We start from the raw sequence: 22,258 nt of genomic DNA on the forward strand, positions 1-22,258 counted from the left end.
ATATAAAGGCTATCTATGACAAACCCTCAGCCAACATTATACTTAATGGTGAAAAATTAAAAACCTTCCCTCTAAGATTAGGAAGAAGGCAAGGCTGTCCGCTATCACCACTGTTATTTAATATAACATTGGAGATCCTAGCAAGTGCAATCAGATAAGAGAAAGATATAAAAGGCATCCAAATAGGAAATGAAGAAGTCAAACTGTCAGTATTTGCAGATGACATAATTCTTATATAGAAAATCCTAAAGACTCCACAAGAACACTACTAGAAACAATAAGCAAATACAGTAAAGTTTCTGGATACAAAATCAATATTCAAAATTCCATAACATTCCTATACTCTAACAATGAAGTGTCAAAAAGAAGTAGAAAAAATAATTCCTTTTGCAATTGCAACACAAAGAATAAAATACCTAGGAATGAATTTAACGAAATATGAAGGATCGATATAATAAAAACTATAAGACCCTATTAAAAGAAATCAAAGAAGATACAAAGAAATGGAAAGATATATCATCTTCTTGGATTGGAAAAATCAATATAGTTAAAATGACCATATTACTTAAAGCATTATACAGATTTAATGCGATCCCCATTAAAACTCCATCAGCATTTTTTAAAGAAATAGAACAAAAAATCATCAGATTTGTATGGAAGCACAAAAGACCCCAAATTGTCAAAGCCATCCTGAGAAAAAAGAATGCAGCTGGAGGCATCACTCTGCCTGACTTCAAATTATACTACAAAACGACAGTAATCAAAACGGCATGGTATTGGCAGCAAAACAGACACACGGACCAGTGGTACAGAATCGAGAGTCCAGAAGTAATCCCTTGTTTATATGGGCAAGTAATTGTCAACAAAAAAGCCAAAAATATACAGTGGAAAAAGGAAAGCCTCTTCAATAAATGGTCCTAGGAAAACTGGAAAGCCACCTGCAAGAGAATGTAACTAGACTTTTGTCTATCACCACATACCAAAATTAACTCAAAATAGATTAAGGACCTGAATATAAGACCTGAAACAATAAAATTCATAGAAGAAAACATTGGAACTAAACTCTAGGACCTTGGACTTAAAGAAGATTTTATGAATTTGACCTCAAAAGCAAGGGAAGTAAAAGCAAAAATAAATGAATGGGACTACCTCAAACTCAAAAGTTTCTCCTCAGCAAAAGAAATCGTCAACAAGGCAAAGAGAGAACCATCCGAATGGGAAAATATATTTGCAAGCAACACCTCCGATAAGGGCCTAATATCCAAAATATACAAAGAACTCATACAACTCAATAACAACAAAAAAACAAATGATCCAATCAAAAAATGGGCAGAGGACCCGAACAGACACTTCTCCCTAGAGGACAAACAAATGGCTAACAAATATTTGAAAAGATGCTCAAAGGCATGAGCTATTAGGGAAATTCAAATCAAAACCATAATGAAATATCATCTCATACCTGTTAGAATAGCTATAATCAACAGGACAAGTAATAAATGCTGGAGAGGATGCAGAGAAAAAAGAACACTCACACACTGCTGGTGGGACTGCAAATTGGTACAGCCACTATGTTAAATAGTATGGAGGTTCCTCAAAAAACTAAGAATTGATCTACCATATGATCCAGCAATCCCTCTACTGGGTATTTACCCCAAAGACTTGAAAACCCATATCCGAAAAGATATTTGCACACCGATGTTCATAGCAGCGCTATTCACAGTGGCCAGGCATGGAAGAGGCTGAAGTATCCTATGATAGATGATTGCTAAAGAAGCTGTGGTATATATATATATAGATGGACCTCAAGATAATCATACTAAGCGAAATAAGCCAGATAGAGAATGTTGAAAATCACATGATATCACTTATATGTAGGATATAAACCTAAAAGCAACAAATGAGAAGGACAAACAGAGACTCATGGACATGAATATAGACTATTGGTTACGAGAGGGTAGGGAGTCAGGGAGGAGGAGAGAAGTAGATGGGGTAAAGGGGTACAAATATGAGGGGGTAGAGGTAGGGTGAAGTGGGTAAAGGGGTTCAAATATATGGTAGCTGAAGAAAATTAGACTCTAGGTGGTAATCACACAATAGAATATATGGATATCAAATTATTATGTACACCTGAAAATTATATAATTGTATTAACCAACGTTATCCCAATAAACTTAATTTTTAATAAAAAGAAAAATTTATTGACATTTCTATCTTCTGTTAGAATATAGGCTCCCTGAAGCTAGAGACTAATTTGTCCATATTCCAGAACTAGAACGGTAACACAAAGTAGAAATTCAATCATTGTTTGATGAAGGCGCATGCCTAGGAATGTTGGAATTCTGGTAAGCCTAATGAAAAATAGAAATGAATGCATAGATAGAACACGAGGATTGAGGAAAGGTTTTTTATCCACACATTGGAAAGCCAAAGGAAATAAGATTTAAGAAAGTCATAAAAAAAAAAAAAAAGAATTTCATTAGACAGAGTTTCAGAGTTCAAGAGAGGATGTGGCCACCAGATCAGGTGTGGATAATTTATCCCCTGGTAACCCAATACTTTCTAGTTTTCAAAAGATGCCTCATGCTCTTCCATTTTCTCCCCTTAGCTTCTTGTGTTCCTCTTGTCGCCATCTACTTATGCATGTTTAAAGCATGGGCAAATGTCACTATCCTATGAGACTTATTGATCACTTATGTCTCTAAATTCTTGGAATAAATTTTTTTCCTTAATATGTAGCCTAAATACCACTTAAAAATCCACATGGGCTGATATTTATGGGAAATTTATTTTTACGGATCTATTCTAATAAATGACAAAAGGATGAGAGAATTAGAATCATCATTTTATAACTCCAAGTGAAATAACAAATTTAAGTAAATGATTATTTATGGCTACAAAAACCATTAGTGAAAAAACATTTCTGGGGTACTTAATGATAGATGGATCAAGCTGATAGCACCCAAACCCACTTTCCAAACTTAGTCATATAAAAGAGACAACTAGATATCAGATTTTTTTTTATAGAATAATAAAATATGCCCTCTAACATATTATTGCCAATAGAAAACATGAACCTGCATTTAATCAGATCTCTCTATATAATGATCAGTTTGAAGGAATTACAGAAGACAGAGAAAATGTGAAAAGACAACACTGGGTTGCATTCAGAAAAATGTTAAATGTGTGAAACAATCCAGTTTTTTCAACAAATAAATTGCAAGGAGTAAAATTTAAAGAGGGAATGAGAACGTTCTAGATTAAATATACAGTTGACCATTGAACAAGGCAGAGTTAAGAGTGCCAACCCTCCATGCAGTAGAAAATCTACAGATAACTTTTGACTCCCCCAAAACTCAACTACTGACAGTCCCCTGTTGGCCTTATCCATAACATAAACAGTTGATTAACATACTTTGTATGTTATATGTAGCATATATTGTATTTTTACTATTATTAAGAAAATCATAATGAAGAGCAAATGCATTTACAGTACTACATGTATTGATTGATACCTTAAGTTTATATCATATGTTTATAAGATGAATCAACTGTCTGTCGGTACCCACATCAATATGGTCTTATATGATACAAAACACTGTAAATGTTATATATATTAGTAACATAGACATCAAAAAAAGATAATGTGAAAAATAAATTTATATTTATTTACAGATATGGCCATTAATGGATTGACAATGAAGAAGCAGCAACTATGACCACTGGGTGGTAGCCAGTACTATTGCTATTGATCTATTGCTTTATAGTAGCCAAGCTTGTACACTAATGAATGGATCATTATAAAACATTTTATTGCATACAATGTTACAGACATATTCTTAATATAGTATTGGAAACATTGTTACATTTAAAAAAAACACCTGTGATGATAGGCTAATATACAGTTTCTCTAAGCCAAAATGGAGGTGGGGTAGGGGGAAGAGACAAAGAGAGAGAGAGAGAAAGCAAAGTTATAAAACAATAAGAAAACTGACACATTATTAATTTTATACTAAATATCACTCATCTTATGCCTATGTAAGGATAAGCTACACACTTCCATACAAATCTTGCACACAATGTTCTACAGGATGAATACTTAGACAATGATGCTAAGGATACCGCAAAAACATTTCATACAGTTCTTGCTGTACAGTTATTAGATTTTCACACAAAGACATTCACACACATATACAACAGATAAGTTTAGTAACTGTATGGCATGATGATTATTTACTATTTATTAAATGGAAGTAGATCATCATAAAGGTCTTTATCCTCTTTGTCTTCATCTTGATAGTCTGAGAAGGAAGAGGAAGAGGAGAAGTTGGTCTTGCTATTTCAGGGGTGACAGAGGCAAAAGAAGTGGATGAGATGGAAAGAGAGTTAGGAAAGGCAGGCATGCTTGGTGTAACTTTACAAAAAAAAATCATAATCATCATAATTTGTCTTTTTTGCTTTTTCACGTCTCTAAAAATGTTTTTATGTGGTACGATCCTTTTTCTACCATTTGCTTTAGTTTCAGTGTCTCTATCATAGAAGGGTCAATGTTATAAAATAAGTTGAAAGCAGTCTTGAATAACTGGAATCCTTCTGCCAGATTATCTAATGTCAATTTGTTATCTGGCACTGCTTCTGCTATGTCTTCTTCCTTGTGTGGCACTGATTCAGAAGCACTTTTCTCCATCAAGTTATTTATTATTAATTCCTCTGATGTGGTAACTATTAGATCTTGAATTTCTCCAAGATCCATATCTTGAAACCCTTCATCCCCCATCTTTTTTGCTATATATCCATAATCTCTTTTGTAATTTCCTTGATTGGCTGTGTTATCAATTTTCTGAAATCATGCACAGCATCTGGACAGTTTTCTCCAGAAGGAATTTACTCTTTTTAGCTTGTTGGTGTTCATGGCTTTTTCTATAACAACAATGGCAACTTCAGTGGTGTAATCCTTTCAGACTTCCATGATGTTCACTCTGTTGGGTTCCCTTTCAGAGTGTTGACAATCCTTTCAATAGAGTCATATGTAATAAGCCTTAAAGGTCCTTATGATCCATTGATATGGAGGCTGAATTAGAGACATTATGTTAGGGGCAAGCAGACTACTTTGATGTTGAACTCATGGGATTCTGGGTGGTCAGGGGCATTGTGCTATCAAAATAACTTAAAGTTCAAATCCCTGAACAGACACTTCTTCCAAGAAGACATATAAATAGCCAACACATATATGAAAAGATGTTCAACTTATCTTTTAGAAAAATGCAAATCAAAACTGCAATCCCTGTTAGAGTGGCTATGATCAACAAAACAAGAAATAACAAGTGTTAGAAAGGTTGTGGAGAAAAAGGAACCCTCATACGCTGCTGATGGAAATGTAAATTGGTGCAGCCACTGTGGAAAACAGTGTGGAGGCGTCTCAAAAAATTAAAAATAGAGTTACCATATGACCCAACAATCCCTCTTCTGGGTATCCAGAAGAATTTGAAAACATTTATTTTAAAGATATATATATATATCCTATATGTTCATTGCAGCATTATTCATGGTTGGCAAGACATGGAAACAGCTGAAGAGTCCTTTGATAGATGATTGGATAAAAAAAGATGTGGTACACATATACAATGGAATATTACTCAGTCATAAAAAGATGAAATACTGCCATTTGCAAGAACGTGGATGGATTTTGAGAATATCATGCTAAGTAAAATAAGGCAGATGGAAAAAGTCAAGAACCATATGATTTCACTCATAAGTGAGATATAAAACTAAAAGCAAAAATCAACAAGCAAGACAAACAAAAACTCATAGACACAGACAAGCGTATAGTGGTTATCAGAGGGGAAGGGAGGTGGGGCAGAGGTAGAAAAGGATAAAGGGGTCAAATACAGGTGATGAAGGAAATTTGACTTTGGGTGGTGAACACACAATCCAATATACAGATGATGTATTATAGAATTTTATATTTGAAACCTATATAATTTTATTAACCAATGTTACCCCAATAGATTTAATAAAATTAAAAAAATACTTTAAAAGGCAGTCACTTGATCATTTCATAAACTACATAAATATTTAACCAATGTACTGTATACTTGAAACTAATAAAAAATATTAATAATAAAATAAAAAGGCAGTCGCTTAGTGGCAAGGGTATTTCCTGACTTCAGGGACAAAGTATCGATGGAATTAATACAGAAAATGATTCTCATTGCCCAGGACTCCTTGTTGTACAACCAAAAGACTGGTAGCTGGAGTTTATTTTTTCCCTTCACAGCTCAGAAATTATAGATAAGGGCACGCCTGATCATAAACCTGGCAACATTCACATAAAACAGTAGAGTTAGCCTATTTCTTCCTGCCTTCATTCCTAATGCTCGCTTCTCCACCTTACTAATAAATGTCTTATGTGGCATTTTTTTTTTTTTCCAGAATAGGGCACTTTTTGTCTGCATTAAAAACCTGTTCAGGCAGATATCTTTTTTCTTCAGTGATTTTCTCACTGGTGTCTGGGAACTCTGTTGCCTCTTGGTCGGCGAATGTGCTTCTCCTGTTATCTTGACATTTTTTAAGCCAAACCTCTTTCTAAAATTATCAAACCGTCCTTTGCTGGCGTTAAATTCTCCAGCTTTAGAGCCTTCACCTTTCTTTTGCTTTAAGTTGTTACATAATGACTTCACTTTTTCTTGAATCATATTAGAGTCTATAGATATGCCTTTCTTATAGCAGTCTTGCACTCACATAAAAGCTGCATTTTCAATATGAGATAAAAAGGTTTTCATGCCTGCTAGTGTAGTTACTGTGATGGCTTCACATTGTCTTTTTTTTTTTTTTTTTTTTTACAGTGTTCCTTACACTGGATTCATTCATCTTGCCATGGTGGGTGCAGACCTCAACCTATGGTACATATCGAGCTATTCAAATTTTTCAGGTAATATCATGACTTTTCTCTGTTTCTTGGGATCATTTCCAGCATCACTAGGGGAACTTTGTATGGGTCCCACGGTGTTATTTAAGGTTTATGGTATTACATTAAACACGATGAAAAATACATTAGAACTGCAAGAGATCACTCTTTTACTATGATATACAATTTACTGGAAAGACAAACTGCTCAATGGAGATGATTAGCATTGCATGGTGTTTTAAGCAGATACTAGAAATACTTATGTTCATTGCAACAGCAACAGGAGGTGGCTAAAAATTTATTACAGTAAGACAGTACATATTACAATTAATTTATGCAGTTATGATTTCATACTACATCTTTGCATTTGCTTACAGTTCTCTTAACTGTAAGTGGTATCATGTATGGTTTGTAAGTGTTTTGGCATAAATTTTGATAACTTTAAAATTTTTATAACAGATCTGTATATATTTTATAGTAGTAATTGATGAAATAGATTAGTATCTATATATATTTTATGCACTTATTACACATCTATCTTTTTCTTAATTTTTTTGGATATTTCTAGGTTACATGGTTCATTTGTGAGTTTTTCAATTTGTTGCAAATCTCCAAAAAATTCTCTAATATATCTATTTTAAAAATCTGCATTAAGTGGACTTATGTAGTTTAAACCCATGATATTCAAGGGTCAACTGTTTATTGAAAGAAACTTAAAGACTTGTTAATCAAAAGTATGGGTATTTTTGGATCCTGATTTCTACTGCTCCAAATTCATATATAACTTATGAGACAACTAGGAAAACAAGACACTAACTGATATTAAGATTCTTAATTTTTAGATGTCATAATGACTGCATTGTTTAAGCATCATTATATATCTTGATACATTTTCAGATGGAATGGTACAATATATGGAACTCGCTTCAAAATAATGCATGATGGTGGTGGGAGGGTGGTGAGTAGTGGTAAACGAAAGAAAATTGATTGTTGTTAGAGTTGGATGATAGCCACATAGTTCATTTTTGTATATGTTTGAAAAATTACATGTTATATTATTTAAAAATGCATGTTCCTAGGCCCAATCTCTGAACTATTGAATTAGAATAGTTCTGGGAATCTGAATTATTAACAAGTTCAAAAATGACTATATGCACATTAAAATTTTGGAATCACAGTCCTGAAACAATATATTCCATGGTTCTTGCTCTTATCAGTGAAATATAGTCAATTATATACACATGCCATATCTTTAAAGATAGAAACTATGTCTTGCATCTTCCAAGGCCATATATCTTATATATACTCAATAAATATTTGTGATGTTAGTCACAATATTCATTGTTGTTCACTCTGAGTAAATATTTTAGGTCTATATTATATAAGACTTACCCATATATTCCAAGATATTTGGTCCCTTTGGCATCAGAAGCGTTCACCTTCTTATACCCTTAGCAATAATCCTCTGTGGAATTTCTTTCTTAATGGTATTTAACACTCCTAATTCCTAAATGGCCAATATCTTTATACCTCATGCAGCAAGGATAAGATAGAACAGGATGAGAACAAAATAGCCACCTCTTTCAAAGGCAGATGAAAATAGAGAATATTAGCAGCCAAGTGTGGAATAACAACACTGATAATTATATATGTAATATATAGTATATGTATATATAATCTTTTCAAGAAAAATAAATTAAATGTTGCCATTACCTCCTAAACTTTGACTTTCTAAATTTTTGTTTGTTTGCAATGGTTTATTTATTAAGTAACCAGTTTAACTCTCCTAGGAGAGTATTCTTGGGAAAACATAATCTTTTATTCAGATTTGTTTTCCTAAAGACCTAGTATTCCCTATACTTACACCTTGGAACTCTTGAAAGAACTCTATAACAGATTCTGTCCTATTTCTGGTCCCGTGTTCTAGTTCTACACAAACAAGCTAGGCGGTTTTGAAATTGATACTATTTTTACTGGGTTCTGGTTTTGCCATATACATAATTCTAAAACAAATGTCAGTCATCTCTAAGTTCATCTACCATTTTATGCTACTTCTAGGAAAAAATATTTCACCTAACATTTAAATAGAAAACACAACGTTCTAGGGGAAAAAAAAGATACAAAATGGTTTTACCTCAGCATCTTAGATGATAATAAATAAGGTCAAATGCATACATTCTGTTCTGAAGGTGTAAATCCAGGAATATGAAGGATTTTTCCCACTTTGGCTTACCTGTTTATGAGCATGATCATAAGAATTAATATGATTGTCAAATTCCTGGTGTTTGTGATACTGCTTGTCACATAATTCACAGTAAAAGTTTGCCTTTACATCTTCCAGGGCCTTTGCTGTGGACTTCTCCTTTTCTGGAAAATCCTTCAAAAAAAAAGGCAAATGTGTTGGTTATATTCCTCTCTAATATAATAACCAGATAACTTATTATTCAAGTTGATAATTTTACTGTGACTGAAATAATATGGTGAGGCTAATTATTTTTCGAAAATTCATGGCACTGTGGAAGTAACTTTCAGCTCAGCCTTATCTCTAAGTTATCAATAAATACATAATAAACTATCTCGAAGAAGCCCTAAACTGCAATCTGGTCATTATTCATCCTTCTTATTGCCCATTTCCAGCTTGTGGTTCTGTTGACTCACCTAACTGGAAATCTCAGTACCATTTCCTCTGCCTATCCAAATGACCCATCTCAAACATTACAAGCCCTCTCGGCTACAATATTTTGTTGAAACATTAATTACATTGTTTTATATCATTCACTGCATGTCATGTATTTTAGTCTCACTGAGATCATCAGTGTTGAGACTTGTTATTCTCTGCACATAATGCATTTGCTACCTTGTTAAATTGGTAAGTTTGTACTTCTTTCCCAAACCAGCTCTTTGAACTCTTTGGAAGTTTTTTCCATGACTATTCTGGAAGGAGAAAGCCTCAATTATGTTACTTATTACCAAACACATCTATGATCATTTCTACTTTGTCTCCTTCATAGACAGTTCTATTGATATTAATTCTTATATTTTTGTATGACACAAAAGTTCATCTTCACCCAACTGATTATCCACTCAACACGTTCTCCCTGGGAGATCTCCCCACTCACACTATAGCTACAGCCCTATTTATCCATAATCTCTAACTTCAGTCTAAGTTTCTCCCATAAGCCTCAGTTCCTCACAGACATAACGAATGAGTTTATCACATATTTTTCAAGACTATTACCCTTACAATTTGACCATGCTTTATCTCAAAAAGTACTTTGGTCACTTTGTTCCTCTGCTTAAAATCTTCTTGAATTTTCTCTTTTCCTAGAGAATAATAGTAATGAATACTATTGAGCATAAATATGTGCCAGCTATTGGGCTAAGTATGTGAATTATCTCATTTATTCCTCACAACAACCCTACAAAAATAAGTTCTGTTTAAATCTACATTTTACAAATATTTCAACCAACACTTAGAGAGATCACACACTCATAGTCACTGAATTAGTGAGAGGAGATTCAAATTCAGATAACTTATGCCTCACTCCCATGGTAATAAACAACTGTACTTTACCATCTACTTTTAAGGCCAATCCTATTAATATACCACACAAGCTCCTTCCTACTTCATCAGTATCATCTTGTATCAATTCATGCTTCCAAATTATCCTTTTAAATTCTATTACTAGACATATCTCATGATATTAAATTGTCTGTTTTCATGTCTATTGCTCCCATAAATCCTTTGAAGGCAGGGACTGTGTTATTCATTTTTGTCTCTACAACACCAACATAATGTTTAGCCCAGAATTGGTATCTACTTAATATGCATTACATAAATTAACAAGTGATGGTAGCTTACATGGTTCCTACCATTCTGCAAGTTCTTCTCTATTATCCCAGTGCCTAAATAAAAGAATGATTGGCACATAGATGATATCAAATAAATATGCATAAAAATGGATGAACAAAATACAGGATGGGTTTTAGCTTTGTTTTTCTAAAATGACTAACCCTCTATAAAAAGAAATCAGACCATGAACCGAAATCATAGGGGCATCACTGCCTAGACAAGAAAACAAACACAAACAATTCAGGCACATCCTTACAGGGTTGGGTGAAGCAATGGAGCAATTACTAAATTTAGACATAGGAAAATAATTATTAAAGCCCAAATATAAGAGCTAACGTGAATGGCAAATGACAGGAAATACATGAGTATCATTAACAAGCATCAAAACTAGACCAAATATCTGGATTGCCTATCTAAGAGAGTTAAAGTAGAAATTTGAAGACATTCAAGGTTAATGGGAGATATAAAAGCTATTGAAAAGGATGTATCCAGTGATGAGAATATGGATTCTGATTTCAGAAAAAGTCTCAATTACTCTAAGAACTGGGATAATGGCCTCCTAATGTAGTCACTGTTGAGAATTGAGGCTGGACTATAATATAGGTAGAGCTAAATCTCTTGATTTAGTTGGCTTAGAATCAGGGGAAATCATTATTTCTTATTCAGTCATTCTCGCTAAGATTTTTTCATGCCCTTTTTAGTATAATTTCAGGAACAGGATTGGAACTAGGGACTATTTTGGTTTAACCATGGTTCTTCTTACTTTACTATGACACTGGAATAGCCTTAGAAAACTCACCATATGCCTTAGATATTGAGCAACTCTGCCTCAGTAATTAAAAATGCCTCAGCTTTATTAACTGATTGTGATGTGGGTGGCAACTGAGAATACAGGATGAACATGTGATTAAAATGTATTTTCACATTATTCCAGATTATGTAGAGAATTTTATGACAATAACTCAATGGCCAGGATTGAAGCTTCTCTGATTACCTGGTATCTTCATCTAAACATGTTTTATCTCTAAACCATCCTTTAATTATAATATTACATGATTTTCAATGAAAAAATAATAGTTATAATTAGAATTTTACCAACATTTTAGTCACATACCATTTCCTGTGAATGTTCACATTTTACAAAGTTATCAGACTAAATTACGTATCCCATTTCTTGAAAGGAAATGGTGCTGATATACCTATTTCTCTTCCTTTTAAGGATTAATGATATCCCCCAGGGTGTATCCTAGTCCCTTTATTAGGAGAAGAAGCATGCATAAGTGAGATATAAATGTCATTAGTAAAACACATAGAGTTCAAAATCCAGTGTATCCAGCAAAGCCAGAAGTAAGAGCATAAACCCAACAGCATATGACTGGGGATGAAAAAAGGGAAAGCTGAGACCTGGTGGTAGAAATCTCAGGCAGAGAACAATATAGCCAAGAGTTGGGTAGGGGCAGAGGAATTATAGAGGAAGAGAAAAATAAATGAGTATTTAAAATCTTTGGCAAAACTTGAAAACTGAGATTAGAGCTAAAGCTGAGTAAAAGGACTGTGACCCAAATGGTCCGTAATATTACTCAGCGAGAGGTAGGCCTGTTCTCCAGTATGAAATTGGAATATCTATGAAAATGGAGCTGAGTTGGTCTAGCCATATGTTCCAGAGGCTGGAGGGTAAGGTCTCAGACTAGTAAGAGAGGTATTATGCAGTTTAAAGCTACTGTTTAGCAGAAGAGACAAATGATGTTTAGTAATATCATGACTTGTATAAAATTAGGCAATGGTAAAGCAGGGACACACTCTCCACTGTATTATGCTGCCTTATCCACCCAACCATCTATTCAACCATAACCATACATTTATCCAATTAACCATTAAGCATTCATGCATTCAAAAATCTCCTGTTAAGCAACTTCTAAATGTCAATTTCTTACTGGGTCTTCCCTTCAGAATTTTACAGTCTAGTATGGGATAATTACATGTAAAGAGATGAACACTATAAATTATGATAGAGTGATAATCACAAGTTACTATAGAGTTTACCTAGTTTATACTAGGTAAGAATAATTGTTTTTTACATTCCACAAAAAAAAAACAAAAACAAAATCAAAACAGATGAACAACAAAAAAACTAATAAAACTCATAAAGGCAGACAACAGATCGGTGTTTACCAGAGGGGTGGTGGGGTGGTGGGAGGGAAAAATGGGTCACAGGGGTCAAATGTATTGTGATAGATGGAAATTAGAATTTTGGTGATGAGCACAATATAATATATTCGGATGTCAAATTATAATGCTGCACATCTGAAACTTCTAATATATTAGAAGCCAATGTTATCTCAATAAAAAATAAAATAATTTTAATAAAATAATTGGAAGAAAAAGTCAGTTTTTTTTTTTTCTGTTTCACCCATAGCATTGACTGGGTACCCTGTAAGCACTCAGAATTTCAAATAACCTTAAAGGCAAACTAAGGTGATATTTACTCTCTAAAATAATTACACAGTCTTTAAGTATATTTAGAGATATGGAATAATTATGGAAGGAGTAAAAATATCCACCTATTCTCAATATCAGTAAATTTAAAAATAAAGTCAATAAAGTTCACAATAATACAATAGGCATACAAAATTTGATGTATAACTCCATTATTGATTTGCTAGTTATATAAATTTCTCTTCTCACTGCCTATGAAGAGGAGGCTTTCGAATCTCATTTAACAGAGAAAAATAACATTTATGAAAAAAAGAAAACTTGTTAACCATTCTCAATGATTCATTGAAAGGTTGAAAAAGAATTATAAATTTAACATGACAGTTATCTTAACAAGAGTCATTTAAAAAACATTAGGTATTACCAGTAGGCATTTTACGTTGCAGTTCAGTAAGAATTTTGTAGTAATTAATTACTTTTCATAATTAATATTTTGGTTGCGAGAAGAGAAAATGTATTTTTTCACACCAAGAATTTTACATTCATGAATAGGTGTGTCTGTAAAATGGCAAGCATTCTGACTAGAGTAATGCATTTAATTAGAAATATGGATGTTTGCTACCAAATTATTTTTATTATTAAGATGATGCTTCTGTACTAATATCCACTGAACTCTCATTATAAACCAGAAATCTGCCAAGCACTCCATACATCTTAACTCCCTTAATCTTCACAATACTCTTATGAGTTATTATTTATTATTATCCCATATAAAGATATGGAAGGCAAGGCACAAACACATTTAGAAACTCTCTTGATGTTGAAGAGTAGAGACTGGATTTAGACTCAGATCTGCCTGACTTCGGAAGCTGTTAATCACCATGTTCACAGCTGCCCCAATTACTTAGCCTTTATCCAGATGTCACATAACTCTGAACTGTCTCTGCTAACTTTTATGTAGATTTAGGATGATATAGAAACCCTAGCTCCCAGAGAGAGTTAGAGGATTAATTATAATTTTTAAAACTCTATAAAGCCCTTGAAGCTGAGAGATGGGCACTAGGAAAATACAAGGTGATAGTTCTGTTTCTACTGCTTGTGACTATGTGTCCTGAGTGTTAAAATGAAAGAGAAAAAAATCAATTGCTGTTCTTCATATCTCCTTGATGGTAATACCAGCTCTGAGCTTTGAGGATTGAATTCATATTCTTTGCTTGAAATCTCACATTTGACCTTTTACAGTTATGTGTAAGAGATGGCTTTAAGAATTTTAATGTTCTCTAAACTGTTCTAGTATATTGGCCCCAAATAAAATCCTACTTCAGAAAGTATGTTTTCCCCCACCTTTGATATCAAGTGGCTGACACTGATTCAGAAAACTCTTTTGGTTCCCATTGTCTTACTGTATATCTAGAAGAGATTGTGTGTGGGGAAAACTCTTTTTAGAGGGTTTATTTATTTATTTATTTATTTATTTTTATTTTTATTTTTTTATGGCAGGGGAAAAAATTAGTCTTTGAAGACTGACTAGCCTAAATCTCAGCCTTTATCTTAGAGCAGTTTAAACTTTCAAGGTTTCAGTTATCTTAATGTAAGTTAAGGGCAATAATGAGTAACTTGCAGGATTGTTCTGAGTATAAAATAATTTTTATAGAGGCACTTAGTACAGTACAAAGAAAAAAGCAGGTACTTGATGTTTGAATATTGTGTGTGTATCATTATATGTATGTGATAGTAAAAAATTATTTTAAAATAATGTCATTCTCCCATGAGTCTACAATGCAATGATCGTTATCCAATGAAAGTTTGAATAATGGAGAGAAGTCAATAGCATCTTCAGCCCACCATCTCATATGAAAGCACTATAACCTGCTATTAAATTCAAATTTGGTTTACATAATTAGGACTTCAGATGTTTTTATCTCACAATTTTTTTTAACTTTCATACTATTTAGAAATTCCACACATAGTTAAGAGAGCATCATAGGGGCTTAATTTAAATTAATATTACTAACATTAATTTTCCTAAAGATGTGACTGTCTGCTTTTATAAAAAGAATGGTTTTGCATTCTATAGCATCTAGTATGTACTTCTTATTTAGAAGAAACTCAATAAAGATTTCTTGGAATTTGAAATTTATAAAAAAGCAGAGAATGTCTTTCCTGCTACATAATAGATAGGTTGGTTTACTCTGGCAACGTTAAGGCTTATCATAAAACTTTTAGACTTTTAATATATCTTTTTTTAATGTATCTCCTGAAGTCTAAAGAGTTCATTGAAGAATTATCTTAAAGTAATAGAGGGTGAACTGCACACAGATTAACAATCAGAATATAAATTCTTGATTTACAATGCTCTTCTCATTTTACCACAATCACTTATTTTCCTAATAATTCATTGAGAATCAGTATTGGTTTCCTAGATGTGGAATAGAATATGACCAAAGTTAGACCTTGCCATCAATGGCCAGATAGGTGTGATGTCAGCCACTTCCTGGAATTGAAAAAGAGGTTTTCCCCTCTTATTAATGATTTATTCAAGCTGCCCAGATTAAAAGATAAATACAAGCACATTAAATATGTAAATGTTTCTCTGGTGGTATTCTTTGAGGACAGCTCAGCATCAATTCCAATTTGAAAAGAATGACAAATTTCTGATTTACTGGCAAGCTGCCGGAGTGATGATTGCATTTCTGTTCAGGAAGCAATTCAGTATTTAAAATTTGCTTGTATAACTGCTTATTTTGGAAAAACTTCCTAATTTGGCTGCATCTGTATTTTTGAAAACACATGCATTTCCATTAGAACCACTGTTCAACAGTATTCTATACCATCAACTTTAGTTTTCTCAGCATAAATTAATATATAGGTCTTCCACCAGGAAAAAAAAAAAAACACTTTGGAAAGTGTATAAGATAGTCTCAGGTGCACTTGATGACGATCATCACAGCAGCTATTGCATTACTGCTAATTATGCTTGTCTGTCATGAAGGAAAAAAGGGACAGTTGTTTCCAGATTGCTTATTGATCAGATACAGATACCGCATTGCACAAGTTTTAAACTTGTCATGGATTGGTTTGCAGTTTTTTCTTTAACAATCAATGAAACAGTAAAACCCACATAAAGCAATGAGCCTTGCTGGACACAATATAGTATTAGCTCATTGAGATGCAAGGACTACCAATCTCTAATAGAGAACATCCCAGCCCTCACAAGTAAAACCATGCAATATCCTCGATGAAAGAAAAAGAGAGGGCATGAGAAGATATCTAAATTTACTCAGGGTCAGGGAAGTGGTTGAATCCATTAAATTATAGTCCTTGTTCTAGATTTCACACCTAGCAAACACCCATTAATGAATGCATGAATGAATAAATGCAATCAGTGAAGAAATGAATACATTTGATTTCATTCTGACTTTTTGCTGGTTAGTGGTAAAGGGGAGAGAATTGGAAAGCCTAAAATAGATATGCTGGTGTGAAAACCTATACAATTGTACAACTCAAAGCGTGAACCTTAATGTAAACTACAGACTTTAACTAGTAATAATATATCAATATTGGTTCACCAATGAACATCCTTACCCATCACATTAATTCAAAATGTTAATAATTAAGAAAGCTATGCATAAGAGTTGGGAAGAATATATAAGAACTCTCTGTACTTCCTGTCCAATTTTCCTATAAACTCAAAACTGCTCTTAAAATAGTCTATTATTCAGAAAAAAAGTGTCAACTAAGTTACATTTTAATAGTCCTACCTTTGTTGAACTCAAAGAAAAGCAATAGATGGTGTAAGAGCAATCTAATCCATATTATGTAATGCATACAGCTGAGCTCGAGCATGTCAAATGACAAATGAGAGCTCCTTTGTATGGAAAGATCTTGAGATGCTCAGTTACCCTCTGTCACTTCCCATGAGACAGAGAGCAACCCTCAGCATCCTTCAAGAAAAGCAGAACTACTGACAGATCATATTTACAATCATTAGATCCACTGGAAATTCAAGGGTAAAATTTCTATATTTGAAAGAAAGATTTTGAAATGCATCGATCGTGTGGGTATATAAAATATGATAAAAAAAAATTTGTTATCTTCTTCCAGACTGATAATACTGTCCTATTTACAAAGGTAGTAATTACCACTCCATCAGTTCAGCCCACAAATATGTATAACTGTAATAAATATAGACACATTTCATTCATCTAAATTGAATACATTTAAATGAATACATCCATTGTGTATTAGACAGGAAGTACTTTCATTTAGCCATTACTCCTGCCATAACTATTTATTGTAAAAATGTAATTAATAGTATCTGACATTTCATTTTATAATATAAGAGAAATCAATGAAAAATGTCAGATAACTAAGTTTTCTAGAAAGTTGCTAGTGACATCTGCTTGATTAATTCAACATTTGTAACAGCTGTCCAGGGGAGAAATGATCATGAAGAGATGCTGACCTAGACATTGCTTCACCTTTGTTCAAGAATTGACTGCAAATATGTTCCCTTCATAGATTCAGGTGATTGTCAAGTAAATTCTCATTCTTAAGCCTTCTCAGTTTGTTCTGGTACTAATCTGCAGTTCTATAAAACCATGTTTATATTCTACATGTGCTTAAAATGGACCTGGAAACTCCTAAAGTGATGTTTTAAAATAGTGTAAAGCCAAAGGCTTTCTTTTTTAAAAAAGACGAGCAAATCATATATATGCCAAAACTCCAAGGCCATTCTTTCTGTTCTCCTGAAAGTCTGCTATGCCTGATAAAAAATCTGCTGCATTTGGTTTACTTGTTCTATAACCAGAGATGTTTAAAAAGTGATTGTGCTCACAAGGGCACTACATTATTTCAAACTGGCTGTTCCAGGCTTTTATATGTTGAAATTCTAATAGGTAATTTACTTTCAAACTTATAGAAAATCAGCAATTGTGAAAGAAGTATGCTATATAGAAACTCTGTGTCTCGAATCTTTAAATATTAACTTCAGTCTGGAAAAATGTGTCACGTAAGAGAAATCTATCAATAAGGTAGTTTACTTTGAGAGACAAGCATTCACATGGGCTAGAGTGGCTCTGTTGTCCTATAACTTAGAAGAAATATATCACTTACATTTTGCCTATTAATTATTATTCTCAGAGCTTTGCAAAACTTCTGTCAGTGACTTCAGATTCCATCAAAAAGAAAATCTGTACATGTTTTATGGATATGTACTTGATATATTGAAAACAAATTAAAAATATTTGTCAACTGAATTCAGAAAGGCTGATTAGCTGGAAACTTGGGCCAAAGTTACTATGTGTTGTAATGACTGTACTAATAGCATTGCACCCAGATTGTGGCAAGGGGTCTACAGTTGAAACAGCTTTGCATAGCTGCTTGAGCAGTTGGAGGATCCACACATATTGTTAATACTAACTCAATAAGCCATAGAACTGTGCTCTACTCTACTGTGTGTGTTTGTGTGTATGTGTGTGTGTATGCAGTGTATAGAGCTAGTCTAAAAAGAGAACTAGCTACAATAGAACAGAAGTTGTGCGCTCACTGCAAAATAAGTGGAATAGGAAAGTTAGAATCATCGTACAGGCATGTAATTCTAAGAGACTTCAGAATTTCTTTTCTAGATTAAAAATACCAATAATACAGTTATTTGGTTTACTAAGATCGATGTAGGATAAGAAGATGATCTGGGATGAGAACTCAAGTCCTTGACTCCAAACTTTGAGACCAATGGTAGGACAAGTAATTCTACAAAGTCTATTTCCTCATTTAGAAAAGAAGGTTGATCTAAGGGACTACTAGATTTTTGCATCTCTAACACTTAAGGTGTATAAATGAATATCTGGAGACTTTAAGCTGATATAGATATAGATGATATAGGTATAGATAGATAGATAATAGATATTCTTTCTTAAGTCATCCAATCAGAATCTCTTTAACTGCATAATTAGAAAGTATATTCATACCCTTGGAATGCCAGAAATGGAAAAATTTCAGTTTCAAACCATCTTCTATAAAAGGAAACAGAATCACTCTCAGTACAGGACCTCCTCTTCCCTTTAGTTCCCTAAGCTTCAAAAAAAGCATTTAGAGCTTTGCAAGTCCACAGATTATTCGTTTTAGATATAGTGGATTGAGAATTGCATTTAGCCAGAACTAAAGACAGGCTTTAGAAAGGAGGAAGCTGCCTTTTTGTTTTCTGATAATGGATGGATATCAGGGATGAAAGACAGGAAAAAAGCGAAAGATAAAAGAATTCATATCTAAGACCTTTATTTGTTATGCTGCCTTTGAAGGAGTTTTGTGTAGGATAGGGATTTAGTTGCATTATGAAGGTTTGGATTAGTAACTCTGTTACTCTGCTGTGCAAGATAAGATAATGCACAATTCCTATTCTCAGGAAACTCTCAGACCACCAGCAGGGATAGGATTAATTCACAAATAGCAAGTGCCAACAACAGAAAGGGATATATAATCATATGGTGTGAACTTAAAGTACTTGTGTGTTCAGAGAAGGGAAATAGCCATGCTGCTCTGTAATGTGCCTACATAGTTAAGCGGAATAAGCCTATTAAGATAAAATTTTATAATGGGTCTAAATTAGTAGACTTGGACTTGACCCTTATCTATAAAAAATGAACGACACTTGAACGGCTCATTAATTCTGGGCTTTAAGAAGGTGACATAAAGTATTGTTGAGAATGAATGAACCTACATTTGGTAATGAGAATAACTACAGATTTTACTCTATATCCTAATAAACAAAAAGCCATACAAACTTTAGAGAACACATGATTCCTATTTCCCATTTCCTCTTCTATGACAGCTGGTATTATTTCTGACCAGAAGCTAAGGTGAAATCATGATCCTGACCATGTTCCTCAGTACATTCTTTGTGAGTATGTTCCCAGGACATCTCTCTTGGACTTTCTGCTTCTTGTGTCAGTGTCTTTACACAAAGTCTGAGTTCACTTTGAATGGCCTAAGCACAAGTAAGTGATTTTAAAAATTGACTCCTGTAGAATCTTTGCCTCCATCCTTTATGCCATGGAAAACCCTGACTGTCTGCTCTCTGCTTAAATACCCTGTTGGAACTCTCTGTTGGAATCTGGATCCTCATTAGTGGCTACTTATCAGCAAATCTCCATTCTGGACAAGCCAGCAGTGATGGCAGGGGTCATTTACACCTAATTCAGTAGAAAAAAAAAAAAAAAGTCTCCTCTGTAGTGTAAAAAGAAAAGAAAACCTTCATTGATGAGAAATGATGCCCTTAAACTTCTAAATAAATACCATGAGGCGTTCTCTAGGAACAGTAGCAAAAGCTTAGATAGGAGCACCCCTCTTCATTTACTGCCTGCCCAAACATCACAAAGGCTTCACTTTGGATGTCCATCTAGAGAGGAATAGCAAGGAACTAAAAAAAAAGGTGTGTGGGGGGAAACTATTGGAGAATATGGACAGAGATATGGAAATAGAAAGAGAAAAGAGACACCTGGGGTAAATAGAAGGATTCATATTTATTCTGTGGAGGAGTAGAACAGAAGACTAATGAGGAGAAAAACAATCAGGCTATAGGCATTGAAAAGTCTTTGTTGGAGAGGAGAGAAGAGATAAATGATAAATATTTTTCTCAGTCCTCACTAATTTTTTAGCCAAAGGCTATTTGTGAGGGGATGAGAAATATATCTCTTTCAGGATAGTCCATGGTTTGAAATTTATTTGTGAAAACTTGAAAGTATAGGAAAGTCAACAATACCTATATTTCATCTGAATCATCTTGACCTTGACATTCTCTGGGACTGACCAAAATCAGATCAGTGTTCCTCAATTGGAAAGCCTTCGTCATGGGATATTTTTCAAGAGTCCATGTGTTTTGCAGTAAATTTAACATCCCAGTGGGATATTTTACAGACAAAGATAGGATTTCAAAGATTGGAAATAAACATGTATTGTTTTTACTGTGTTGCTATTGTTATGTCAGTTGCTATAGGAGTTGTTTAAGACTCAGAAGGTATTGTCCTTTTACTAAAAGAATGTGTAGTTAGCTCACGGAGAAAAAAGAGAAAGAAAATATAGACGCATTTTACATGTAATAAAGAATAAGAACATTTAGGAAGCACAGAAATGGTGGTAAGATTCTGAAACCCGGCTCAACTCCTTACAAACTACATGGACTTTAGGGCATCGTTTAATTTCTGTAAAATGAAAATGATAATGTCACTCTCACAAGATGACTGTAATGATTAAATAAGTTCAAATGTAAAAAGTACCTAACAGTTTTTCCAGGCACCACACAGCAGATATATATATATATAGGATTGTAACTCTGGATCAGACAAGACATCCTGACCTTAAGTCAATGCTCTATTCCTCATGAGTGCGGGGCACTCAGCAACTCCATCTGTATCTGTGTCTTCATTTGTAAAACAGGAGAGTGTGCTAAAAGTAACTCATAGGGCCATTGTACTGATTATGGAAACAAATCAAATGAAATTCTTGGAATAGTACCAGGCTAATATTGCTATTTGTTTTGTCACTTTGTTTACATTTTCTAGGTTTTGTTTGATTCATTTTGTTTGTATACAGTTTAATAGCAAATACAAAAACATGCATTAGATTTGAGTATGATATACTGTGACAGGTAAAGACAGATACTGGGCCAGTTAGATAAGAAGTGTCTGGGGTGGGAATGGAGAATGAGGAAGAGTTCTTGAGGACTGCACTAAAAACTGCTGGCTCCAGTAAGGAAGAGGGAACCAAGCCTTTCATAACTGACACTCAAACACTGTAAGTAAATAAAGAATGGGCCCACAAAGTCCAATAAAAGGGATTTCTTCCCATGGGGAAGAGATGTAGTTAGCAGTACCAGACTGAATGATGTACAATGTGGATGACAAATTTTTCTTCCCATGAGAACTGTCTTTGTGTTGTAAACTAAAAGGGGAAAAAATTCAATGCAGAAACAAGCAGAAGCCTCAGTCAGACACTTAATTATGTCCCTGTGAGGACACTGGTGTCCTTTATTGCTGACTCTTATTTCCAAACTCCCTATGGCACCATATTCC

General features: G+C 33.7%; 1 protein-coding gene across 1 annotated transcript in view; it reads right to left on the bottom strand.

The window, feature by feature from the left end:
- ZNF804B (zinc finger protein 804B) overlaps positions 1 to 22,258 on the bottom strand; it is a 499,834-nt gene that overhangs the window by 102,547 nt on the left and 375,029 nt on the right. Inside the window, exon 2 of the mRNA XM_011364007.1 lies at positions 9,138 to 9,281. Coding sequence (XP_011362309.1) covers positions 9,138 to 9,281 — 144 coding nt within the window. The remainder of the gene's footprint in view (positions 1 to 9,137; positions 9,282 to 22,258) is intronic.

The sequence above is a fragment of the Pteropus vampyrus genome, unplaced genomic scaffold (assembly GCF_000151845.1).
Source record: "Pteropus vampyrus isolate Shadow unplaced genomic scaffold, Pvam_2.0 Scaffold4, whole genome shotgun sequence".
In the NCBI taxonomy this organism is placed as follows: Eukaryota; Metazoa; Chordata; class Mammalia; order Chiroptera; family Pteropodidae; genus Pteropus; species Pteropus vampyrus.